General features: G+C 46.5%; 1 protein-coding gene across 1 annotated transcript in view; it reads left to right on the forward strand.

Moving 5' to 3' along the window:
• The first annotated feature begins 5,908 nt into the window (after positions 1-5,908).
• The window catches only part of PPARGC1B (PPARG coactivator 1 beta), a 95,498-nt gene continuing 84,294 nt past the window's right edge, over positions 5,909-17,112 (forward strand). The window contains exon 1 of the mRNA XM_084636528.1: positions 5,909-6,047. Coding sequence (XP_084492654.1) covers positions 5,964-6,047 — 84 coding nt within the window. The 5' untranslated portion in view covers positions 5,909-5,963. The remainder of the gene's footprint in view (positions 6,048-17,112) is intronic.

Below are 17,112 nucleotides of genomic sequence, written 5' to 3' on the forward strand. Positions count from 1 at the left end.
ATGAGCCTGGGAATTTAAATTCATAACTTGTTAGACTCTAAAAATCATGGGCTTCATAAAGACACTGGATTTATGGCTCATTAACAATGATCTATAACCCACTAACCCTCTTTTTTACTACGACTGCAGAGGTGCTAAATGCCCATGTCAGCTTGGATGGTCTCTTACAACATGCTAAACCCTTATGTTACGCAATTTGTTCCAACTTGTATTTAGCTGTGACACTCTGAGGGCCATTTCCAGACCAGAAGAGCTCTGCGCAGCTTGAAAGCTTGTCTCTTCCACCAACAGAAGTTGGCCCAATAAAAGATATTATCTTACCCATCTTGTTTCTATAACTTTGTTGACTGTTTCATTCTTCATCTATAGAGGAGATTGAGGATCACAGACTTGGACAATTTATTGCATCAGCGGGATAGGGAGGGGGGACGACAGGAAGGTGGTGGTACTCTTGTTCACCAGTAGGTGGCATTTGAGCTAGCTCCATCCCTTTGTTTTTCCGATGCAGGAAGGAAAGCCGGAGCCCAGCTCAAGATGTCTAGCAGAGCCCATGGGCATTAACCCACCAAGGGGGAGCCAAGAGAACATATAGTATTATAATATGGACATCTGCATTTGAATGTCCCTGCATTTCACTGCATGCTGACTCAATGATTACAACATTTTCTATTTTACAAGTATCAGAAGCATCTGAGATATGAAACCAAAGCCAGAGAGTTCACACAGAATTTTGGGTGTTTCCCACTCAACTGATTTCCACTGGCTCTCTTCTTTATGTCCCACATTTGGCCTTCAGTAGGGCAACAGTATATATAAACTCTGTGTCCTCTCCTGACCAGTGGCCTAATGACATTAGTTGCTCTCTGTGTCCTGCTGTTTTGAAAGGGCATTTGCAGCCTTTTCCTGTCACACTTTAGATTGGTAATATTATACCTAGCCTCTCTGGGCCAAGCATCACATTGCAGCAGTTGGCTATAAAGCTGGTTAAACTCTTGGAGATCACACTGGTTATAATCCATGACTCACACAGACACATACAACTGTGAAAGAGGAAGACGCTCTGAATATTTTTTTTACCTTAAAATTCAGTGGGCTCCTGAGTCAGTATGGCCTGCAGGACCACTTGGCATGTTCCAAGTAGAGCAAAGAATATATATATCACTGAATCTTGAGGTATCAGAAATTCGCATGAGATGGACCCAGAGACATAACAGCTTCTTGCCCCTTTGTTTTGGATAAACCAGGAAATTTCACTGCTTTTCAGGAGAAAAAAATCTCTTTACAATACACTACTTATCCTGTTGCCTCTAGTACTTCTTCTATGTCTGCCAGGCATTCCATTATAACACTTCATTTCTCTGGGGTTTACAACTCATTCATAACAAACTGGTTTTGCCTGAAGCATGGATAAAAGGGAAAAGTTTGTTTTTAATTAACAAAACATTTTGTTTTATACATGAGTTTGGCTGTGCTTTCTTCAGTTACATAAATGCACAAACAAGAGGTCTGACCACTGTCAACTACTTTTCTTTCCTTGTATAACTCAAATGTTTTTATTTAAAAAAGAGACGTGGCAACCAATTAGCTTGTAATGTTGTTGTATAACCACTCAACATACATAATAAGTATATATAATACCACATTATATATGATTAACTCTTTTGCCTCAACATGACATGCAAATGGCACATCCTAAACCCCAGGAGTTGAGTATTTTTAATGCAGCCATGTGGTTTATTTCTAAGGGGAGGAAAACAACAATCATAACTATAATAACTGGCTCTTCTCTACTGCTCTCCATCTGAAGATCTCAAAGCACTTTGCAAACTTTCGTTAATTAATTCTCATACTGATTCTGTGAGTAGGGAAGTATAATTATTCCCATGTTACAGGTGGAAAAAATGAGGCACAGAACAGTAAATGACTTGTCCAGAATCACAGCTTTAATCACTCGCAGAGCTGGGAATGCAGAAGCTCTGACTCCCAGTCATGTAATCTAATGCATACTTCCTCATTCAGGAATCAATCCAGCTCTCATTCAAATCAATGGAAAGACTTCACGTGGAGAGATTTAACTTAAAAAGAAATCCACTCAGCATATGCTTTATCTAGCTTTCCTTCTATGGATTCTTCTATGCATTTACACCAGAACACTAGTTATGTATTAGATGTCCTTAAGGGCTAGAAGTTTAAAAAATGTAGATATCTGTGTTATAGCCCATGTCTGATCAATCATGCTAACTGTACACTTTCATGTTTAAAAAAAAAAATCACACACACACACACACACACACACACAGTGTTAAATATAAAACTATGGTCTGGCTTTAAATCAACAATTTGAGGGAAATTCAGATGCAAGGTTGAAACTATAATTAGCTTATTCTTTGTGTCTAGGTATTGGAGCATACATAGAATATAAAAATCATACTTGGACTCGGTTCCCACTGTTGTGCATCAAATTCCTTCGTAAATCACATGTAACTTGTGAAGGCTTCCAGCACTGCTCTCCTCACTGGCCACGCTTGCCCTGTGCTGTCAGTCTGTATATATAGGATTTAGGGGTAGCACAGTCCAGTTCATAGAGCACAGGACTAGGAGCTGAGAGGCCTGAGTCTGTCAGCAACTCTCCATGTGACCTTGAATTTCAATTTTCCTCTCTGGGTCTCTTCCCATCTTTAAAATGAGGACATCCCTTCCTTTGTGAAACCCTTTGAGATCTATGCATGAAAAGTGCTACAGAACTGCCAACCATTATTATGCTCTCTCAGACAGAAGTGGCTCCGTCCTGCTCCCTGCCCAGCTGCCAGGGAGAGTGGCTGAATGTGTGTGTGGGGAGGCGCAGGGAGAGAAGGACAGAGTGCTGTGGCCCCAGGCTGGGCACAGGGCGGGAGGGGTCACTGGGCAGGGGAGGCGCATGGGGTGGTCATGTGTCCTCCCCTTTAGCTTGCTTGTGCCCCCCCCAGTATGGGGAGTCACCAGTCATCTATGCTACCCACCACCTCTTTATTGGTGTGTTGACATAGTTTTTTGTTTGTAGACCACTCAGACTAACTTGTACTATTTTGTAAAATGACCATTGCCAAATCCTTCTTTTTCTTGATTTTAGTACATGGAATAGTGCCTAAAGCATGTGCTGTACAGAGAGCTAAACAGTGGTGGGAAATAGTCCTTCCTTTGAAACAGCAGTGTGAAGACAAAGTTCAACAGCTACAAATTTTTATTGTTGATGGCCTCAAACAACAATAAATTTATATTAATCCATTTAGAGAAATACAACCATGATGCACTCCACCTAGATCAGTACATATCCCTTATTTGCATAATCAGCTTTATGCACATAAGTATCATATGGTCTCATCTGAGCACTTTGATAGGATTTGGGGATCTGGGCCCAATAGTTTGCATGTGCTGCTACTCTGATCAATTTCACATCGGTTAATTTAGCTGCCTGCACTGCCAGGCAGTGCTTTTCCCCCCTTGTCATCCTTGTGGCTATGTGAAGTTGGAATGTTCATGAGATTTTGGTCCAGTGATAAATTATTTCTGAAAGAGCTTTTAGTATGGGCAGCAAAATGTAAGCCAGAAAACTGTGCCTGCAACATGAAACTATTCACTGACAGAGAGAACACCACACATGCAATGCAGCACTGAGTTAGTGGCGACCTTTCAGTCCTCTTCATTCTTCACTTTGGGTCACTATGTACTCTGGTTATTGAGTGTATTCAGGGGCTAGTCACATGCCTATGAACATTGCTGAGGCCCCGTGCAAGCAATTCTAATGACGATGTGCCTTTATATGCCAACAAGGTGCAACCCTCAGGCTCCTGGCACACTGCCAATGTAGTCTGAGGTGCTGTAAAGTTTGGTCTCTCCAGTTTAAAGGACCAATCCTGCCAACATTTTTACTGTTGGGCATAATGTTTATTACCATGAATAGGCTGACTGAAGTCAGAAGGACTTCTCACAGCAGTCAGTGCTACAGCCAGTAATAAAGGATTTCAAAAGTTAGAGTATGTCATTAAAGCAGCACAATATGCCAGTATAGTTAAAGCAGCACAACCTACCAAGTGCAGATGCAATAAAATCAGTATAAATGTGGTTTATACCAGTAGAGTTTATTCCTGTACAGAAGGAAAATAACCTCTACTTACTGCTATAAGGCACCTTTATACATATAAATTTATCCACACTAGGGTTGTACCCGTATAACTTTTTTGGTAAAAAAAAAAAATCACATCACAAGCAACACAATTATCTCAGTACAAACACTGTGCATAGAGCAGGCCTTAGTAAATAGCTGGCCTTATCTCTTTGAATTGATTGTATTCTGTTTTCTGACCTGAAGCGGCATGTAACTAATGGACATTTTTATTCTTTTTTCTGCTTTTGTCCTGTTTCTGTCAAACATATCGATTGAGAGAAGGTGAGGGGAGTTGCTTTCTATCTGCTGGAGACCCTCAGGGCTCAGCTCAGCCCAGCCAGCTTTTGCAGTGAATTTTATGGAATAAGATAAACGTAGAAAAGTATGACTGGAGCGTCATCCGTTTGCTGTCGCACCAAAATGCAGCGGTGAGGGGACAGCATTGCCTTATGTCATTGATGTGAGATTCAAATAAGGGGATTTGCTCATCCCTGGAGAGCTCTCTTTAACATTATTGGGGTTATCATCAGTGTTATTCACAACCTGGCCAGGGCCCAAAGGTGTGACACAGGCCCCAACGTTAGAGCAGCTCTAGGAAGAGCTGGAAATTATATGAGTTAGGCTGGTGTTGTGCCCAGATGGTTTGATTTTGGGGCTGCCTTCCTCCCACCCCATGGGAAGTGTTTTGTCCCCTGCCCTGCCTGCCCAGGAAGAGCTGTTCTGAGTGTTCTCCACCTCAGAACCCCAAGGGTTCTCTCAGTGGGAGCTACCCTGCACCCCAGAGGGAAGAGCTCTGCCCCCTGCAATGAGAAATGCTCTGCTGCTTGGCTTCCACACAGGGCTTGGCTTTGGCTCTGGTGGATTGCAGGGCTGTCTCAGCAAGGGAATGGGGAGTGAGGTGAAGCAGAGCCCCTCCTAAGGAAGGTTTCAGAGTAACAGCCGTGTTAGTCTGTATTCGCAAAAAGAAAAGGAGGACTTGTGGCACCTTAGAGACTAACCAATTTATTTGAGCATAAGCTTTTCTGAGCTACAGCTCACTTCACAGTATGCATCCGATGAAGTGAGCTGTAGCTCACGAAAGCTTATGCTCAAATAAATTGGTTAGTCTCTAAGGTGCCACAAGTACTCCTTTTTTTCCTCCTAAGGAAGGGGATGGTGGGAGGTGCTGTGGGGCTAAGTACCTGAATGGGGGATGCTCTGGGGTGGGGGCAGGACTGGCCCCTTGGGGGAGGCTCTTGAGGAAGGGATGCCCATTTTGGGGGTGCTCTTGGGGAGGCTGTCGGGGGGGGTCCTATCCCTTGGGGGGGGAATCTCGAGGGGGGACTGTCCCTTGAGTGAACAATTACCAGCCCTCCAGGATTGTCCTGGAGTCTCTCGGAATTAAAAATTAATCTTTAATTAAAGATGATATCACGTGATGAAACCTCCAGGAATAAGTCCAACCAAAATTGGCACCCCTACTTGGGGGAGGTGCTCTGTGGAGGGCTGCTCCTTGCGGGAGGGGGGCCTGCCCCCTTGGGAACGCACAGAACAGGGACAGGCCAGGAACCACAGGACCCGGCCCCTCCCCGGGCTCTGAGGCGGCGGGGGGGGGGCATTCCCACAGGCGGGCCGGCTAAGATCCCCTCCTCCCCGCCCTGCAGCCAGTGCCGGGTCCTCCCCGCCCTGCCGCCAGTGCCGGCTTCTGCAGCCGGCCGGGTCGTGGCTCCTCCCCGCGGTGCGGCCCGGCTCCGCCCCGCCGGCTTCCCGGCTCCGCGCTGCTCTAGGCTCGCCGCATGCTTGGTGCCGCCGCTGCCGGAGCCTGAGCCGGAGCTGGAAGATGGCGGAGCCGGCGCCAGACTGCAGCGCGCTCCTGGACGAGGAGCTCTCCTCCTTCGTGTTCAGCTATCTCACTGACAGCCAGGTACCAGGGCAGGGAGCCCGGCCCAGGCACCGGGGAGCCGCGGAGCAGGGAGCCCTGCACCCCGTGCACTGCGGGCAGGGAGCCCGGATCCCCCATGCACCGGGGAGCCCTGCATCCCATGCACCGGGATCAGGGGAGCCGCGAGGTGCAGGGAGCCCGGATCCCCCATGCACTGGGGACAGGGAGCCCTACTTTCCATGCACCAGACAGAGGGAAATCCGGGGGTGCAGAAGCCCCGCTCCCCCTCATGGACTGAGGACCGGGGAGTCTGGGGTGCAGAAACACCGGTTTCTCCATGTACCACGGATGGGGCAGTCCTGGTTCCTCGCATACAGCAGAGAGGGCGAGGGAAGTCTGCGGGTGCAGGAAGCCCTGACTGCCACTCTACGCCAGGGAGGGGGAGGTTGGGGGTGCAGGGACTCGTGATCCTTCCGTGCACCAGGCAGGCAGAGGGGGACCCAGGGGGCTGCACGCTGCTGCTGCTGCAGTCCCAGTGGGAGAAGCATGGGAGGCTGTAGCTGGCAGCCCTGACTGACGGGGGTGCGCGTGCAAAGCCCCCCGCGCAGCAGTGGTGGACCTGGCACCGGGGAGGCTGCTACGCTGCGCTCCCGAGGAGGCTCGAGCCCTGGTTTGGGGGAAAGCTCGCGGTGCCCGAGCACTTTCAGCACCACTCCCACGTGGACTCCTGGGTGCTGCTGCCAGGCACCTTCCCCATGCACAGCAGCCCGGCCGGGCTGGACACACGGGGGGGAGGGGACGATCAAGGCACAAGGGCCCTACCTGGGCTCAATCAGTCCGTCTTTGCAGGGTTATTGTGTGTGACTGGGGGGGTGGGGGCAGTCTGAGGAAGTGCAGTTGTTGGGGGAGGGGGTGACAGCGCCGGGGGGATCCGGTTGTGTGGGAGGAAGTGATAGTGTGTGTGTTGGGGGGGGGAATGCTGGGAAGGAACAGTCTAGTCACAGTGGTTCTCAAACTTTTGCATTGGTGGCCCCTTTCACACAGCAAGCCTCTGAGTGCGACCCCCACGTCTTATAAATTAAAAACACAGTTTTTTATATTTGACACTATGATAAATGCTGGAGGCGAAGCGGGGTTTGGGGTGGAGGCTGACCGCCCACCACCACTGCTTAATAACCTCACAACCCCTGGAGTGGTCACGACCCCCAGTTTGAGAACCCCTGTGGGTGCAGAGTTCCTTAAAGTTGTCAGGTTAATGTATCGATTCCTGCTCACCCCCCATCTTCCCAAGTGTGTTTCCTTTCTTCTTCTTCAGACAGGTGGGTGAAAGAAGGTGGGGGAGGAAGGGGTGAGAGGGGAATTGGTTGCCTGGGTTGGCTTCTCCCATCCCAACAAACAGCCTGGCCTGAATGCTAGGGCTGGCATTTGGTAGATGGATTAAACATTGTGGTTGCCCTTGCTCGGTCCTCCAGAGATATGGTGGTGATGGGGTTGTGTGGTGTGGGGGCAGATAAGAATTGGACTGTGTGGATGAGTCATGCTGTGTGTCAGTTACATGTATGAAGGCTGAGATCTGGGGGATGCAGTGAGAGGGGTCTTACTGTTGCAAATAAGCGACTCAAAAACCTGGATCAGCTCCTTTTTGGACGGAGCTGGATATTAAAATCAGATTGAGTCTCCTTGGCAGCTTTTGCATGATCACGAGAGGGTGCGTGCTAGATATATCAGAGGCTGCATGCTTTTCCATTTTGGGGGGTGGTGGAAAGGGGCTAAACAATAAACATTGCAATAGCTGAAACCGTGACTGATCTGGAGCACAACCACGCATTTTGCAGCCAGATTTATGTGCCCAGAGCCTGTTGCAAATCTAAAGAGTTTTGTATAGTTACTTATAACCCTCCCCCCAACACACCCTCAGTCTCATAACCACAGATTACAAAACAGCTTTGATTGTGGATCTGCCACATAAATGCCAGCCCTTCTTCTCTCACTGGTTTATTTGTTTTGACTGCAGGAGATGGGGAAGAATTGCTGTTTGGATTCATAACAAATAATAGTTGAAGACTTAGTAAATCTCATTTGCCCCCGGTGCATGTGCCAGACAGAACTCGGCTGGTCTTGCCACAAGCTAGATTGATGTGGTCTCTGTGCCTCCCGAAGCATACACCAGCACTGGAGATTTCCAGTTTGGCATGGGACATGGGGCAGTGGGGATGTGTGTGTGGCAACTTTCATTATTAACTGCAAGCTGTTGACAGTTTGATTACAGATGAAGGGTCAGAAAAGGTGAGAAGTGGGGGGAGGACATTTTATAAACAGAGTTTGTATTTTCTGGTTGGAAGGATTTATTATTACCAGAGGAATTAGTGATGAGGAACCACTGGAGAATATGAGATTGTATAGATAGATGTCATTCTACAAAAACAAAGTATTTCAGAAAGGTTACAATCTGTAAAAGTCTGGTTTCTCTCTATGCAGGTGAAAGGTCTTGGGTACGAGACCCAGTAATAAAATGCATCTTTTCTGCTTGTTTAACATGAAATAAATAATTATATATGCTGTGCATGCACTTTGACAGCCGAAGGAATTTAAAATGCAAAAACAATCTAAAAACGCTATTCCAATAAGAATCTTTCCCCTCTTCTTTTTTATATCCTGATGCAGACATTTTTGAGAGTTTGTATGTTTGCTGCTACACCACCATATCGTGAATATTTTCTGCAAAGTTTGGAACTGTGAAATGGGTTGTGATGAAATAAGAGTGTTTTTTCCCTGACATTTCTTGACATAATATTTGCTAAGTTTGCATCTCTCTCTCATATATAGCATACACAGTAGTTTAGTAGTAGCACTATGTACATACATAGTGTTATAGCTAATCTGTCATCTGTTGTGTGTGTAATGTGAACAGCAGCAAATAGATCTTTGCAGACTGCGCAGGCTTCCTCAGAAGTGTTATGCAGTCTGTGTTGGTTATAGGGTATGTATGGAAGGTGCTTTTGTTAATTTCATTTCGCTTCTCTCCCCCACATGTATAGAAGGGTTAAAGTCCCAGCATGTGATTTGTTTGAGAAATGATTGAAGTTGTAAGTGTGTGTCGTGCTTGTACCTTAACCTCTGATGAAACTGCAGTGAAGGCTCTGGTCACATGTTTTGCTTATAACTATAAAAGGGAGGCGGTTCCTAGGCTCGCCTCTGACGTCTCTCCCCATTACTACTGTACTAGCCTGTGCTTACAACTGGCTTACTGAGTTCTCAATGAAGCCTGAAAGCTGCTCCTGCAAAGTCCCCAGTGTTCTAGCACATGATCAGATTATCCAAAGAGGCTAAAATGTCAGGAGGCCATGAGATCATGAATATTATCCGTTTCCTTCATGGAAATCCTGAAGGACTCCAGCTCTCCTCCATCATCCCCCCTTTTCCTTTCTTTTGCAGCAGTATTGCAGAAATTCACAGCAAGGTGCACAAAAACGGTAGGTGATTAGTGGCCCAGCCCAGCTAAACAGACAAAATCCCTGAGAGGCGCAGTGCAAGTTTAACATGGTTATTTGCATCAGTCTCTTAATTACTCAGGATTGTACTGAGGGTGCATGCTAACCTCTATTTACATATGGAAGGTAATGATTATTCTCATGATAACTGCATTGCTACACAAAGAGAATAAAGGGTTTTCTTTTTATGTTTTACTTTTCTTACCAAAATGGGCTTATTTTGAAAGTGACCTGAAATGTATGATTGATAGGCCAATTTAATGCGTTCTGTGCTGCTCATTTAATCTTAAAAGGATAAAGACAATTGCAGCTAATTTGTCGAGGGTATCAGGTGTTGGAAGGGACCAGGCATAGTGGATAAAACCAGTCGGGTTATGGAATCTTTTCTGATTCTGTGGAATAACAAGGCTCAGTCTGACTTTTCCATTTTTGACTTGTTTAAAAATTAGCATCGGAAAAAATAACACAGGCTGCTGCTTGGAGACGTTTAAAGATCACATGAACTGAAATACCTTATTCCCTATTTAGCTTCTCTGCACCTTGTTAACAGCTTAATTCATTAATGGGTGCAAAAGCACTTTGAGGTCCTCAGTTGAAAAGCAGTATAGCAACTTAATTATTATTGTTAATCATTAAGCAGTTTGCTCTTCTCCAGCTATTTCTCATAGCTCGAACCCATGTTCTACTTCTTGTGTGCTCCTCTTCTCAGTCTTGCTCAATAGCTGTTTATCAAAACTTTTTGTCTTGAGGCCTGGAGTAATTAGGCCAAGCCAAAGATGACCCTTCTTTGCACTTGTGTCAAGCATACCTTTTGTTGGATGCATGCAGGTATGTTCCCTTGTAGTGTGAGTCAGTGAAAAGAGGTGGGAAGAAGGGTCTGAGAATAGTAGCCATGTACAAGTCTAGAGAGGTGTTGCGATGATTACTGAATCTGAGTTTATTGAAGAGCAGACTGATACATCCAAAGCAGAACACAGACATTTTGGGAAGGTGGCCACTGCTTGGAGTTGCAGCAACAGCTTATATCTCAGTGCTGAATGTGAAAAATCCAGAGTACAGCTTGCTGCTGAATTTGTCATTTTCAATGATGAGGTACTAACTGCTAGGAGCAGAGGCAGAGAATTCCCACTGGCAGCTCGGGTGGGACTGGTCCCTTTTCAGAACCTATGCACAGGTCAGCCCATTTTCAAGCCTTGCTTTTCTGGCAATTTGTGTTTAGTATTCATAGTAGGAATCCACTGATTGCATCCTGGTGTGGGTTTGGGGTTTTGTCTGTGTCGTACCAGCACATTCCTTTCCTTGTTTCATCCTGTGATTCAAAGGCATCTACCCCACAGGTGAATAATTAAGGTCTTAACCTGCTGTCTCTAGCAAAGGGAACTTTTATCCCACATCATAGGTGCTGGAACTAGGAGTGCTGGGGGTGCTGCCACACCCCCTTGCTTGAGGTGGTTTCCATCACATGCAGAATTTACGGTTTAGTTCAGTGGTTCTCATCAGCACCCCCACTATAAAAATTGTTCCAGCATGCCTGCCCACATTAACCTTTCCAGTGTCAAAAGCCTCTTTATAGTAAGAAATTCTACTTCCTCTAGGGTTTCGTTTGACAACCTGACGGGGTAAAAATGCACTGACATCCACCCCCCCCAAACTCCCCAGCTGATTTCCAAAAGAACCTCTTCTTCTTTCCCTTAAGGAGACTGGCTTTAAACCGCTGAGCCTCGAACCTAACACTGCTGTGTTGTTGAGTTGCATGATAGCACTGTATGGCATAGTCTCTGCCATGCACATATTCCCCTTTCCTTGGCCCAATAAGTGACTCCTGCTATTTTGAGCTAATTGGAGGGTTAGGCTGGAAGCGAATTGCTGTGCTTTTTATGCGACTGTTCTACTGTCTAGCAGGCATCCATCTTTTGTGTTTCTCACAGTGGAAGACACGGAGGTTTCATACATTGCCCTTTGGTTTCCTTCAGTTAAGTTAGGGACTGGCCCAAGAGCATTCTGTCATGTGGCAGTTCGGCATTCATGTTCCAGGCTAGCAGAGACAGAAGGCAGGGAAGGAGCATTCCATGACACTTAACAGTGACCTTCTTCTGGGCAACACACAGACTAGGATTAATGGGCTCACCAGTGGGCAGGATTCACCCCACCTTGGCTGGAGGGAGGGTGGCTCTGACATGAGGGCATTATGACTTGTGTTGGTGAAATGGGGGAATTGCAGAAGACCCTGATCTTTAGCAGGACCTCTAGAGTGTGTTGTTTTTGCTTCACTCAGTAAACCAAGATATATGCTCATTTGGCTTTCCCCTCTGCTCTGGACCAGTCTTCAATGAGTGTAAAGAACTGAAACTAACTCCGAGTCCCATGGTCCTTCGGAAGGCAGGGGGCAGAGTGCAGGAGCTCTGATGGGAGTGTCTGTGTGCAAAGTACCACTGCAGTGAAACTTGTATTTTCACCGCGGTGCCACTTTCAGGTTGTGAATTTAGTGCCAGATTGACAGCCCGCGAGGCCAAATCCCTCTGTTCCCCCCAGAGCTGGTGCAGCAGCCGGGCACGTGTTCCCTGGAAGGACTGCCTTTAGGGTAGAGACCACAGCTCATGCAGTTCTTGGCTTCTCTCTGAGACTGCCAACCAAGGAGCCAGACGTGATGAGGTATGGATGCCTGTCTACAGAAATCTACCAGACTCCTTTCATATGCTCCACAGAACAGGCCTCTGTCGGTAAATGCTTTTGGTCAGAGGAATCCCCTTTTCAGCTTCCGCTTCCATGGCGTAGCTGCGCTCCATGGCAACACTGTAGAGGCTTATGTTTCTCGTGATGGTTTGGCAGAATAAAGTGATTTAACAGAGAGAGATGGCTTCTAAACCCTGTGAACTGCAGATTGCCAGGGAGCCAGCCTTGGAGCTGGCTTTTTGAACAGCACAGCTGTCTATGGCACACAGCCTTGGCAACACAACACATTTCTCTTCTCCTTGGCCACAGAGTACGCAGTGGAACATGTGATGCGTGTTCCACAGGGTTGTATTTTGGATGGTGCGCTGCTGCATGTATTGTGGAGAAGGTCCCTAAAATGGGGTCTGGTGAACTAGGTTCTGTGGTCTCAGCAACCATATCGCAAATGGCATTATAGTCACCACACTTTTCCTTGCAAGTTTAAATGAATAGGAAGGACATTCCCCATCTCCTAGCCCAGGCTGCATGCTAGACAAATACCAGGTTGTAGAGACTTAGAAGAGGGAGAGAGATTTTAAAAAAATCGTTGACGTTGTAGTGATAAAGACCGCTAACAGGCTAAAGTTAATGGGCCAAATCATCAACGGGTGTAAATTGGCCTAGTTTCATTGAAGCCGTGCCCATTAGCACCAGCTGCGGGTGTGATGCCAGACATTTCCTGAGTTTGTCACTATGTACTGGTAGGCTGGTTTGCTTTTCCACATTTCTCTCAGCCTGGACTACGAAAAGACACAAATTACTGTTTGTTTATTTTGGGTGAAGTGAGCTGTCGCTCACGAAAGCTTATGCTCAAATAAATTGGTTAGTCTCTAAGGTGCCACAAGTACTCCTTTTCTCTTTGTTTATTGTTTGTGTTGCGGTAGCATCCAGGATGTGGCAGGTATTTTATGCACGCCCACCGCTATGTCTATGTCGCCTTGTCCTGCAAGTGCTTATGGTCTTGTCGGCTCCGCTCTTGCTCCTTGGCCATTTCACTTTGGGGCTCGCATGCACCAGTTTACAATGATTTAAAAACAGCAGCTTATTTACCTTAGAGTTGAAAAAGGGAAATCAAACCCTGCAAACATGTCTGCGGACCTTAGTTTCTGTAGAAGCTGAACAGGGTCAGGGCTTCCTCCACACTCCCCCGTGCTTGCTTTGGAATACCAGCATGTATGCAAGGAGCTGTGGGAGCATGAACTTGGTCATAGCCCCGGGGCCAGGTGTGCTGGGTGGACCGTCACCTTCCACTGTGGCTAGCATTTGGTTAGCATTTACTGGGTGGACGTGCTAGGGTGCGGCTTGGCAGTGCTTTATTTATCCTCTCCCTGTTCTTTCCCCCTTGTCCCAAGATGGGGCAGAAGTTTGCCGCTAACACTTCTTTTGTGCTTTCCACTTTCAAAATGTTCAGTGTTATAATCCAAGTGGCAGATCACTGCTTTGTGTGTGTGTGTGTGTGTGGGGGGGGGGGGTTGCAAGTCCACGTCTGAGGTATGGAGCGAATGAAGGAGCAGTGAGAGACAGGGACTGCTGGTGCATCTCTAGCAGCTCTTTGAATCCCTTTCTGTGTCTCCGGATTCCCCTCCCAGGCAGTCAGAGCCAGAATCTTTCCCAGCCTTGGGAAGGGAAGCTAGAATGGTTGAACATGACGCATATTTCCCTTCACACTGGAACAAGAGGCCCCTTGCTATTGTTGTGTGGAGCAGCAGAGAGGTAGAGGAGTCCCAGATGGCTGTGGCTGCTCATCTCCCATCACAATGTAAGTGGGAGAGACTCTGGGGCATTGGGAACACTGATGTGACGCTTCCCCTGTGTTCCTCCTGGGACCAAACGACATATTCTTTACACAGCTGTTTTCCTTTGCTGCTGAGGGGAGCAATAAAATGCAGCTTAGGATGAAAGCAGTGCCTCCAGCTCTTGCAATAAAATCATTGTGGGGAATTATATTTTGATTAGACGGACTTGCTAAATTCTCTCTCTGTCTTGCTCCTAAGCTGTGAACTTGCTCCCAGCAGCAGTACTGAGCATGCTGGAAGAAAAAGCCCCTTTCCGGTGAGAAAGCCTTTGCTGGTCAGGCAGCTCAGTTCTTGTTTCAGTTTGTGGAGTTCATTGCTGCTGCAGCTTCCAAATTTGTTATTCAGAAAGAGCTGCAAGTGACCTATTAATCCCAGGCAGGGTGGCCATGCATTCACCAGGCTAAGAGCCACCTTCACCTCCCCTGAGGAGCCCTAGTTTCCCTGCAGTTCAAGGGCAAGAAAATCCTGAAACTGACAGGACTCTCCAGGGGACCAGAATACCCTTGCCAAGCCACAGGATCGGAGGTCCCTGTGTGTATCAAGCTGGTGTGGTCAGAGCAGTGTGCAGAGGAACACCATTGCTGAGATACATGCACACACCAGGAAGCCTGTCACCATCAAATCAGGTTTCTTTTCAATCCCTGTATGGTGGTGTTTGCAAGTTTGCAAGTTGTCTGAGCATAACCTCCTGCTGTCCTGAGTCTGGGCCTGTTTCTGCTTTCACTTCTTCTGGTGTAAATGAGCCGTAACTCCACTAAAGTCAGTGGAGCTACACGGGTTAAGTGAGCTCAGGATCAGACCCTCCATGAGGTGCTGTTGGGAAGAGGAAGTGTTGCTTGCTGTCGTTGCATCTGGGCGGTTTTTTAGCCTAGTTGAGTGCTTGGTGGTAGAAATTACTTGTCATGTTTGCATTATGAAAGTGAAAATGTAGCACTGAAATGTTGCAATAGGTGTTGCAGAGGCAGGATGCCATAGTGACTGCGCTTTTTGCATGCACAGGAGAGAATATCCAGGGCAGTATAATTGTCCATTACTGGACCAGCTGGATTGGTTTCAAGCAAACAGTGATTACTATTTCATCTAGCCACGTATACAATAAGGTAACAGTAATAATCAGGCTATACGGTATCCAGCTCCCATGACGCCCACTGAAGGCAAATGCTGAGGGAGCCTTGGTTTTACATCTCCTCGGGAAGATAGCGCTTCTGCTGGGATTAAGAAAGAGCATTTCAAGGTGGACCCTGTAGACTCAGTAGGCTGCCTCTTTATTGAAGACAGTACTGCAGTTTGCTTCATGTTATGCAGAGGAGATGTGGTTCTTTGGCTTTGGGCAAGTTGACAGCGCAACCCTAATTTGGGCAGTTTGATTGTCCTAAGTACATGCATTGGCAAAGCAATGGAAAATGTGCCATTTCCTTAAGGCAATGCTGTTACCCTTCAACGAGGAAACCCACTACTGAGAGCAACATCTTTAGCCCTGGTTAATCATTTCGGTCTCTGAGCCCTGCATAGCCATCCTGGTTCCCATCACCACTTCTTCAGAGGACTCTCAGGCCACATCCACAGCAGGGGAGAGGGATTGCGTAGTGACTTGTGCTCTACCAGCTGACAGAGCCCTTTCCTGCTTCATGAATGCTCTTCACCTGGCATCCAGTGAGGCTTCGGTGAACTTTGTTCCAGTCTGTTCTCCATGTTCCCTGAATTCTTGGGAATTGAACAGGCTGGATACTAACAGGCTGGGTTCTCCCTGTTTAAAGAGCTTTGTTTTTGTTAATTAAGAAAGCTTTGCTTTGTTTCTCATGGGGTGTGTGTGTGAATTTAGTGCTGGGGAAAGGTGCTGCATTGGTAGACCTGTTGACTGAAGGCACGTCTTTATCAACCAGAGCAGGTATCATACAGACAGTACCGGTGAAAACTCCCTACACTGTCCCACCAATTCGACTGTAAGCTCCCCTGCCCAGAGACCTTAGTTCCCTATTTGTTTGTAAGGCACCTAGCACACAGTGGGTGTTAAATACATAATGTTAATTAAGAAATGATCAACATCACCCTCACCTAATATATGCATGTATTTACTTTTTTGGAGGATGCTGTTGGCCATACGTTCAAAAGAGCCCATTTTCCCCATTGGTACCTAAGTGAGCTGGGAAGATGTTCAGAGGTACTCAGCATCCAGAATTGGAGTACTGAGCTCTTTTGAAAATAATAGAAACACAAAATCATAGAATCCTAGGACTGGAAGGGACCTTGAGAAGTCATCTAGTCCAGTCCTCTGCACTCAAGGCAGGACTAAGTATTATCAAGAACATCCCTGACAGATGTTTGTTTAACCCGCTCTTAAAAAAATATCCAATGATGGGGGGATTCCACAACCTCTCTAGGCAATTTATTCCAGTGCTTCACCACCCTGACAGTTAAGAAATTTTTCCTAATGCCCAACCTAAGCCACCCTTGCTGCAATTTAAGCCCATTGTTTCTTGTCCTATCCTCAGAGATTAAGGAGAATAATTTTTCTCCTACCTCCTTGTAACACATTTTACATACTTGAAAACTATTATCCTGTCCCCTCTCAGTCTTCTCTTCTCCAGACTAAACAAATCCAATTTTTTTTCAATCTTTCCTCATAGGTTATGTTTTCTAGACCTTTAATCATTCTTGTTGCTCTTCTCTGGACTTTCTCCAATTTATCCACATCTTTCCTGAAATGTGGCACCCAGAGCTGGACACAATACTCCAGTTTCAGAGTAGCAGCCGTGTTAGTCTGTATTCGCAAAAAGAAAAGGAGTACTTGTGGCACCTTAGAAACTAACCAATTTATTTGAGCATAAGCTTTCGTGAGCTCAGATAAATTGGTTAGTCTCTAGGGTGCCACAAGTACTCCTTTTCTTTTTGCGAATACTCCAGTTGAGGCCTAATCAGTGCGGAGTAGAGCAGAAGAATGCCTTCTCGTGTCTTGCTTACAACACTCCTACTAATACATCCCAGAATGGTGCGTGCTTTTTTTGCAACAGTGTTACACTGTTGACTCATATTTAGCTTGTGATCTACTATGACCCCCAGATCCCTTTCTGCAGTACTCTTTCCTAACCCATTTTGTATGAGTGCAAC

This window comes from Lepidochelys olivacea, assembly GCF_965140295.1.
Source record: "Lepidochelys olivacea isolate rLepOli2 genome assembly, chromosome: 8".
In the NCBI taxonomy this organism is placed as follows: Eukaryota; Metazoa; Chordata; order Testudines; family Cheloniidae; genus Lepidochelys; species Lepidochelys olivacea.